This window comes from Hordeum vulgare, chromosome 6H (genome assembly GCF_904849725.1).
Source record: "Hordeum vulgare subsp. vulgare chromosome 6H, MorexV3_pseudomolecules_assembly, whole genome shotgun sequence".
NCBI classification, from domain to species: domain Eukaryota; kingdom Viridiplantae; phylum Streptophyta; class Magnoliopsida; order Poales; family Poaceae; genus Hordeum; species Hordeum vulgare.
Window position 1 is genome coordinate 129,411,654 of NC_058523.1, and position 9,655 is coordinate 129,421,308.

Here is a 9,655-nt window from a genome sequence, read left to right on the forward strand (position 1 = left end):
CATGCCAGGAGTGGATACACCGTCATGCCATCAGATATAATCAACTACCCAAATGAGTTGGCTGAGGTGGAGGCCGCTTCCCACGCATGGACGCTCAAGTGCCTCAGCCCAATTACTTCCCTCAACCGGATGGCTATTTTCAGTGGTGATTATCTAGCTAGGCTTAAATCCTAAGCTTGGAGGAGTACGTATTTCTCACCGACATTACATTCATTTCCACACATTTCATATCAATTGTCAATGTTCATCCTTTTTCATTGTAAATCCATGCTAGCTTTATTTTTCGCTTTCTTCTTGTGTGTTTAAAAAACTTAGCAAACCCAAAATGTTTCTTGCTTGTTTTCGATTTTTCTTTCTTGTTTAATTAGTTGTAGAATTAAAAGAAAACATAAAAAAGTTTCATTTGCATGTTGGGAGCTTTCCCGTGTAAATAATTTTTGTTGCCCTTGTTTTCTCTTTGTTTATTTGCTTCTTACTCAAAAAACAAAGAACCCAAAAATATTTCAGTGTGTATGAATTTATTTTATTTTGTTGAGTCATTGAAAGCAGAAGACTGCGATGAAAATGTTGAGTAGTTCTTATATGCATTGGTGTTAATCTAATAAAGAGCCAATATTACCTTGTCTTTTCCTTTGCATAAACTGTTTCGCAGATTCTAGCTTAGTCCATGACACACTTGCACTATTATTATTATCACATCATTCGATTGTGCAAGTGAAAGGCAATAATAACGATATTTGATGAAGTGATCGTGGTAAAGGAAACCAATATGAACTCTTCTCGTTCTCTGTTTTTGTAAATTTGTTTAGCTCTTCCGATCTTGATTCAGTATATCATGAGCAAACATGTTTATGATGACAATTGGAGATTATAGTTGCTCATGCCATCCTTAAATGGTTAGAAGTGGATAATGATTTATCTTATGTGTCAACATGCATTAAAACGGTTATGATGTAATATGGTAGTATGTTATTTCCCTCTGAGTAATTCGAGCGACTTGACTTGGCTCATGTGCAAACATGTAGTTGATTCAAAACCAATGCAGATTTGATGACTTCTAAATTCAGTATTCATATCCTATTCATGCTAATGTTTAATGTTAATTATTTGCAATGCATGATTACGGCCATTTTCGCTCTCTAGCTGGTCGCTTCTTAATCTATTGCTATCATTCACCTGTACTAAACGGGAATACTCTTGTGCACCCAAACTCCTAAACCCAAATTGTTCCACATGAGTACACCATACCCACCTATATACGGTATTACTATGCCATTCTAAGTACATTTGCACATGCCACCTCTAAACATTCAAATAAACATCCATTTTATATACTTGTAAAGCTCATGGAGCGATAGGGCGGTCGCTATCTTTCATGCTAAATTGGATATTCTCGAGATGGACGTTTATTTGTGTGTCATTGCACGAGAAAGGCGGATAAAAAGGATGCCCAATCCTTCATAATCAAAATAAATCAAACAGAACTCTTGGAACAGTTGATATGTTGGCAGACACCCATGACTGACCGTGTGTCATGGTTTGTGTATGGATAGTGAAAAGGAGTAAACTTTATATTTTTGCTTGAGAACAACCAATAATGCGTTCAACATGGAAGATATCAAAAACTCTCACGGAAAAAGCACACCACCCAAAATTATAGTTTCATCTCTATTTTAAACATTGAGCTCTTCTACGAAGGGTCTTTCTATTTATTTTTATGTTATTTACTTTCATGTTATTTTCTTTTATTTGGGTCATCACCCTCTTACTAAAAGCACCAGGCCTGAGAGCAGTATTGCCATTCTTAAGCATTGAGTAAAGTTAATGTTGGATATGAGCATCATTGAATCCTTTCTACCCTGAACTAACTTGATGAGAAATCACACAGAAACAGCAGCCCCAACGCACATACAGTGTCTGCCACAAACTTACATCATTTGATTAGAAGCATCCTACATCGCCCTCGTATTTACAGAGAGAAAGAGAGCATGGAGAGGGACAGAGACGGACGATCAGGCTGCATGGTTGACCCTTCAAGGTTCAAAGGAAACCCGCCTACCATCGGTCAGTTCACGCTGACGACATCCTCGATCCCGTTCTCCTTGACCAGGTCGGTGAACTGGTTCAAGTAGCTCACGAGCCCACCAAGCGATTTGATCAGCTCGTCGGCTTTCTGCCGAGTGGTCTCCATTGCATCAGGTGAGACCGCATAGGCAGGAGCATTGTGGTGGCCACCATCTTCATCAGCCTCTCCGCTTAGTATCATATGAATATGTTCCGCGTTCTCGCTTAGCTTGTTGGCCAACTCCCATGCGTCGGCTTGGCTTTTCTTTGGCTCGTTGTCAGTCTCCATCTCACACCCTTCTAGACAAAAGAGCACAGAGGCATGAAGTTAGCCGCGATCAAATGTAAGATGAATCAAAAAACATTAACTGGTAGTACATGGTATGCAATGAAAAGACACAATGTTTGGAGAAAATGGGCTGCAACTAATACAAATCCATCTACGTTACCTACACAAGACAATTTTATTAGTTGTCTTGTGTACCAACACACGGATCTGTACTCCTAGTTGTTAATTGGTGGCGGGGATCCATTCGCCTTTGGATCAGATCTCAATCAAACGGCCTCACATTCCTCTTACACCCTTGGCACAGCTTTTCCGCTCGACAAACCAGGTAATATGTGAAAACCTACAGACTCGGAGTAACAACAATAGGATTGTGGATTGTCATGATGACAAAATCCCTGATATGTGAGCCCATCCAAGCATGAAGAACAGGCACTGAGTTTGGACACGGCAAGAAAGCAACATAATTCTACCATATCACCAAAAAAAGGAAAACAAAATATAAGCCTCCTCTGAACAGCAGGCTACAGGCATGTGTTCCCCAATACTCTGGTGCTGGCATTTTTGCATCCATCACCTATAGATCACCTTCACTGCAGCTCTTACATTTGGTTAATGGATCCATGTACAGATGCATAGTACTCCACTGGCCAAATCATTCCTACCAAATACTGACATAGTCAAGTTGCAATAATATATGGCATACGCTGCAAGCTTTACTACTAAACCATTAAGTATCTCCAACATATCATAATCAGAGCACACGATCACCCAACTGAAAACATCTAGCCGGTTCATACTCACATGCTAATCAAGTCAGGTGTGTGAACATGCAAAGAAAAATTGAGAGGAGAATTGTACCCAAATCATCAGAAGCATTCGCATTTCCACCGTCAACCTGCATCTCCTCCTCACTCCGGTCACCATCCTCCGCGGCACTATCCTCCTCCTCTTCTTCAACCCCAGCATCGCCACCCTCTTCCTCTCCCACCTCAGCAGTATCACCACCACCGCCGCCACCCTCTTCCTCTCCCACCTCAGCAGTATCACCACCACCGCCCCCGTCACCATTAGCACTGGCCAAGACCTCGTCGCCCCCTCCTCCCCCGGCGCCGCCAAGGAGCGCCTCATCGACCCGGATCAGAGCGTCCATGATGCCATACACCTCGGCGTCGAACTCCGCTGGGAGCCCGGCCTTCCTTCTGGCCGCGGCACCCATGCGCCAGTACTTCCCCCCGGTCCGCGCCTCCCAGTGCCGCACCGCCCCGTACTCCGCCTCGAGCGCCTCCCACTTCCGCTTGCACTCGCCAGCCGCCCTCCCCCTGCGCCTCGAGGGCGCCCCTCCGGCATCGGAGAAAGCGATGTTCTCCGCGACGATGGCCCACTTCTGGAAGGCGGAGACGGAGCGGGCCCAGCCGTCGTCTTCCACGGCGGCGACCGCGGCAACGAGCGCGAGGGTCTCGGCGGCAGTCCACTCGGGCGCGCGGCCGGAGCGCGTGCGGCGGGGGCTCGGGGGCCTGGAGGATTTGAAGGCGGGCGGCGGCTGGTCTCTGGCCGCAGGCGTGAGGGCCTGGGGTTTGGAAGGGGACGCCGCTAGGGCCTGGACGATGCAGGGCGAGTCAGAGGCGGTCACGCTGGGATCGACGGAGGGTAGGGCTTGGACGATGCACGGGATGTCGGCGCCGCGGGGATCCATGGAGGCGGAGGCGGAGGCGGAGGCTGTTGGAGCTTGGGGGAGGCGAGAGCTGAGTGACAGAGTGAGTCCGGTCAGTGGCTCAGTGCGGCACGGAGGCTTCGAGCGAGTCAGCTTATTCATTGACTAGCTTGTACACAAGAAAAAAAAAATGCCAAAACTAGACTAAGCAACTCTAGTGAATTTTTATCAAAAGGACAAACTGACGACTGGAATTGCTACAAAGGACCATCTCTAGATCAAAATGATAGAAAAGATCAACTGAACTGTAGGGTATCAAAAGGACAAACTAACAAGTGGAATTGCTACAAAGGACCATCTCTAGATCAAAATAATAGAAAAGACCAACTCAACCGTAGCGGTACGCTGATAGATGCCACCTATCACCATATGCGGAGGTGGACGCCTTTGCTGCACAGGATTTCAGACGCTACCCGTGTTTGAAACGGAACGACGCCGATCCGGTGGGCCCTACCGCCATGTTATCTTGCGGCAGTTTGTGTTGCTCCTTCGCGCGATTGAACCATCATTTCCGTGTTTATGACTAGTTCGTGTGTTTATTTTACTCAATCTTCATGCATGCAAGAGATAAGCATATGACTACAGTGCAACTGTGAGCAACATCAATTCGAGTGGTCGTTTGCATGGTATACAGAGTGTGGCCCATATATGCATGCAAGTACAAGTGTGAGCACAAGGTCATCAACGCAATACATACACTCTGATTGTTTATATGGGCTGCCGTCATGGAGCGTGGTGGCAGGTGCCAGTTTGCCCACCCGTTCTGTTTTTGCAGCCGAAATACTATGCAACAAAGGTTGCCGCCGTTTTGAGTGGCGGCAGGCCCTGCCACCATGGCCCGTGTCGGCTGACGCACCTACCGCTATGACCTAGCTGGTCTATTGTGCCAATATTATCCGGAGATGGTCCTTTCTAACAATTTCACTCATTAGGTGGTCTTTTTAACAAAAAAATCAACTCTAGCAAGTCCCACAATAATTGTGAGTGTGATGATTTTAGGTCCAAATATCACTCTAGCAAAGTCTTTTTTTGTGACGACCACTCCAACAAAGTCAGATATAGATCGACATAAATTATGAAGGTTGCTTCATAAATGGCCCCTAGCTTCCATATTTAGACGGTAGGGAGGTCAATATAGAGCTCGCTCAATAAACTAGCCAACAACAGGAGGGGAGGGGAGTTTTAACTTCTTTCTTCCCGCGTCACTCGATTTTTGAAGCGCAGAACCGCCCATACACACATCAGCATGTACCGATTAATCACCGTGAGTGGGATGACGCGATCGGTAACCACCAAGCCATTAATGACGGTCACCGCTTTCCAGTTCTCAAGGATATCGTTTGGATAGCCACACGACTTCATCCCCCGCTATAAAAGCCCATCCTTTGAATCCTCGCCCCCACTCCCATCTCCTACACGGCGCCACTTCTCCTCCTTTTTAATGCCATCGTGTCGGAGCTTAGAGCATGGTTAATAGTATAGCCAACTGCGAGAATGGCGTTGCAGAGACCGGACTCTAGTAAGCCCGGTATGTCAGAAAAAATAATATATGTTTAAAAGCTTTTAAAAAAATCATTTTTTTATACAAATACATATACATGGTAGTTAAGTATGCAAAAAGTTTCATCAAGTAGTTCAGTTGTTTGTCTGCTACATAAAAAAGATAAAAATCTGGTCCAAATACAACAAAAATAAGGCCCATTTTAATCTGTGTATTTGTCTTTTTTGTATACGCTACATCTGAGCATAAATATTAGTGAAAAATTATACGCGTATATTACAAATACGTATCTATGTATATACTTTTTTTAGTTTTTTTAGTGTGTGGAAATAGTATTTTGGTAAAAAAAATAACTGCCTCAATGGAGCCCGGGTGCCGCTGTGCTTTTTCGAGCCAACTGCTGGCTATAAGGAGTTGCCATGTCATATATAGTCGACCTAACAATTAACATGTATATTAATAAGTTGCTAAGAAGTATTACTTTATTAATACATAACCCACCTTACATCCTCACAATGTTTCTTGGAGCCCGTCTATAGCCGACTGTTAATCTACAACCCGCTTCCCTTCTCTCTCCTCTTCTCTCTCATCCAACTCAGCAAAAATATAATACTTTAATCCTTACAGCGTGCTGACTATACCTTATTATACTTGCTCTTAGCCAACTAGCTAGACGCGGCGGGGGAGCGGAACTCCTGTCGCAGACGTCGCGCAACTGTGTGGAAAACTCTCCATGCGTCACACTAGTTGTGGCACCGATTAGCTCCTCCTCCGAGCGGCAGCGGATCTAGTAGGTGCATGGGAGGCACACCCATTGTCCGGCTGAAGGAGGAGCCGGGAAACGTCATCCCCGTTTGCCCAACCAACTGTCTCGTCCTAGTTAACGACATCATCCACGTCGTAGCCCAGCAGTCGGTGTCAAAACCGGCACAACTTGGGTAGGGGGTCTGAACTGTGGATCTTGGATCAATGGATAACATGAGACAAAGGAGACAATGTTTACCTAGGTTCGGGCCCTCTCAATGGAGGTAAAACCCTACGTCCTGCTCTTGTTTATTTTGATGGTGGAGTACCGAATACACAGTTGATCTACCTCGAGATCGTATGTAGTGGTCTAAACCCTAGGAGTAATGAGCTTAATCTGTCCTACGAACTAAAGACCTCTGGTTTATATAGATACCAGGGGTCCTAGGGTTACACGAGTCGGTTATAAATCAAGGAGGGAACATGTCGATCACTACGTGACCATGGAGTACATGCCAAGTCTTCGGAAGAGTCCATCTTAAATAAAACATTACTTTATTTATCTGGAGTCCAATAATGATGATAGAACGACCGAGGAGTCCGGCCCATGGAAATAGGTAAGCAACCCGAGGACTCCTTAGTCTCGGACTTCCTCGGTAGCCCCCGAACTGGCCTCCAATGCCGTAGTCTTGATCTCAAGTTGTTTTATGTGTCCAAAGTTTTCAGCTTGCGAGGCGACTTCCCCCCTTTCTTACCTTTAGCCGATTTATATATATATAATTTAACCTCCAAGCCAACTGTTCGACCGTGAATAGTGTTTGCCTGGTACCCTCTCTAACGAAAGGTCGCGGCTGGTCAAGGCTAATGACCCATTACAAAAACACGGTTCGAGATAGTCTTTACTGACACGTCCCATTACGAAGATCGTGTCCCTCTTTTCCAGGGATATGGTTTATGATTTGGGTCATCCCACGTGCCAATAACCGCATGATTTTATCAGGAAATGGCGAAGCTCATGACGCAGTAGTGGGGCTCTTGGTATTTCAGCAATTTATAAATGGAAAACCGTCATCACAACCTCCTTACACATTCCAGATATCACATCACCGTCTCCATTCTCAACCCTCAAAGCTCCAACCTTCAAGCTCCCCCTTTCTCCCAACTTTGAACCATTTCCAGTTCGGTCATGGATAGCTCGGTCTCGAAAGGCAAGTGAGAGGTCTCCTGCGTCACCGAGGAGGGCATCCAAGAGTTGAAGATAACCGACTATTTTTCGTCGAACATCGTCCAGAGTGTCCCAGAGAAAGACCAGGTCATACCTATGCCCAAAGAGGGCGAAAGGTTAGTCTTTGCCCCCCATTTTCTTCGGGGCCTTAGTTTCCCTCTCCACCCCTTTGTTAAGGGTGTAATGTTCTACTACGGGTTAGACTTCCATGACCTCCCCCAAATTCTTTCTTGCACATCTCTGCTTTCATCGTAGTTTGTGAGGCCTTTCTGAACGTCCACCCCCACTTAGGCCTATGGTTAAAAGTCCTCAATGTCAAGCCCACAGTTGTCAACGGCGAATAGGCTGACTGCGGGGGAGCAATGATCAGCAAGCTCCCCCTAGTGCAATGCCCCAAAGGTACCTTCATCGACATCGCCAAAGTGTGGCAAAAAAAGGGGTTCTATATCACCGAGCCATGCGACGCTGAAAGGGCTGCTCCCCTGCATTCAGATCCGGCCCTCTTGTCTGACTAGTGTCCTCGACGGAGAAATCCCTAGATTGGGGGGAGGCTGCAGAGGTAAAGGCACTGAAGAAGTGCGTCTGCATGTTGCTAGAGAAGAAAATAGAGCTGACCAATGTCATCCAAGTCATGCTGGATCTTTGCATCCTCCCGGTCAACATCGATCTACTCCGATGTGGGATTACACTCCGGGCGATTCGGCCATTGTGGAGAGCTTCTTCTACACTACCCACAAAAAATTGTGGAAGGTGCTATTCAAGCCACAAAAAACTTGACCGACCAAAGAGGAGGACATCAGCATCAACGTTACTAACCCCCTGGGCCGGTAAGATTTTATCACACATTTAGTTTCCCCCTTTTAACAAGGTTCTCAATTCTCTTTTTTTCCACTTCGCAGATCTGGCTAAAGAAGTGCCAGCAGATTAACTATTTGGCGCCCTTGCCCGAGGAACCCGGGACGGCCTTATTGACCACCATGCTAGTCAAGAAGCCGTACACGGCCCCAAATGAGAAGGAAGAAAAGAAGAAGGAAAAGAGGCAGGTCCGAGAGGGTATTCGATCGAAGGGATCTCCAGACCCCAAGTCCGAAGACACCCTTGCCCCCTCTCATTTGGAGGGAGAAGAGGAAGAAGATGGGGAGGAGAGCGGCTCCTCCCACCCCAAGAAGAGAAAGGCATACGAAGACACCGAGGGAGATCCAGCTCCCTCTGCTCCGAAGAGGCAATGAAGGGCCCTAGTGGCCTTGTTTGATGATGTTCCAGACTCCAACGAGGAATCCAAGGAGTACGAAGTAGTCCATAGAAGGACCCTCATGGTAAATCCCCTAGCGTACAGGTATGGATCCGATAACCCAAACATCTTGTAGTTTTAATATTTTGGTATTAACAGTTGAGCCTGTTTTCTGTACTACAGCCCGCGGCATGATTTCCCCACCGATCAAATCTCGGAGGGGGGCTCGTTGCCGTCCAATCTGGCAGAAAGCGCTAGCGGAACCGCGTCACACAACACGCCTCCCCCAACCATCGAAGAGGTCGGGTTGGTGGTGTCTCTAGAGAACCCCCCATAACTGGAAACCAGGGTCGGGGGTGATGACATAATGGTCGAGGCTAACACCTCAGCCGCCGAAGACCAGGAGGATGAATCCCTCCTCGCAAGCAAAGAAGGAGGGCCCGGACACTCCAGGTCTTCTCCAAAGATAATTCTGGAGGCCTCTCAACCTCCGGAACCATCTACAATGGTTTCTCCATAAAGGGAAACTGCAATGCCGCACCCAGCGGCACTCATCATAGAACGGCCTCAATCCGGGTGGTCGTCCATGGTGGAGGAGGGTCTAAATGAGCCTTCCCTTCCTGAAGAACACCACACTCTTCTGAGTGCGATTCTAAAAAGCATTCAATCCATTGACAATTGATTGAAAGAGTCTTTCGACGGTCTGCTCACAGGCTTCAAGGTAAACCATAATCTTTTTTTCAAAGTAATTGTGCTTTTAATTGGTTTATGACCAATCCCTACATTCGGTAGCCCCCGAGCCTTATGTGGGTTTGAAAAACTCATGCCGAGGTCAAAGTAGTGCGGAAAACATACCCATATAATTATAAAAAGTTGATCTTAGCCCCCAA

General features: G+C 46.4%; 1 protein-coding gene across 2 annotated transcripts; it reads right to left on the bottom strand.

Annotated features, from left to right (window-relative positions):
- Nucleotides 1-1,918: 1,918 nt before the first annotated feature.
- LOC123403557 (trihelix transcription factor ASR3) lies at nucleotides 1,919-4,175 on the bottom strand. Of its 2 annotated transcripts, none has more exons than XM_045097485.1 (2): nucleotides 3,212-4,175; nucleotides 1,919-2,361 (listed from the first exon to the last, which is right to left on the bottom strand). In XM_045097485.1, exons 1-2 carry the CDS (start codon nucleotides 4,164-4,166, stop codon nucleotides 2,066-2,068), a joined length of 1,251 nt encoding a protein of 416 aa, XP_044953420.1. In that variant the 5' UTR covers nucleotides 4,167-4,175; the 3' UTR covers nucleotides 1,919-2,065. The 2 variants fall into 2 exon arrangements, with proteins under 2 accessions (XP_044953420.1, XP_044953419.1); XM_045097484.1 differs by having other exon boundaries at nucleotides 1,919-2,364.
- Between the last annotated feature and the right edge of the window lie 5,480 nt (nucleotides 4,176-9,655).

Coding starts and splice junctions, on each gene's coding strand:
- LOC123403557 (XM_045097484.1), bottom strand. CDS start 4,166: ATGAATAAGCTGACTCGCTCGAAGCCTCCGTGCCGCACTGAGCCACTG. Junction 2,365..3,211: donor GAATGCTTCTGATGATTTGG/GTACAATTCTCC, acceptor TCTTTTGTCTAG/AAGGGTGTGAGATGGAGACT.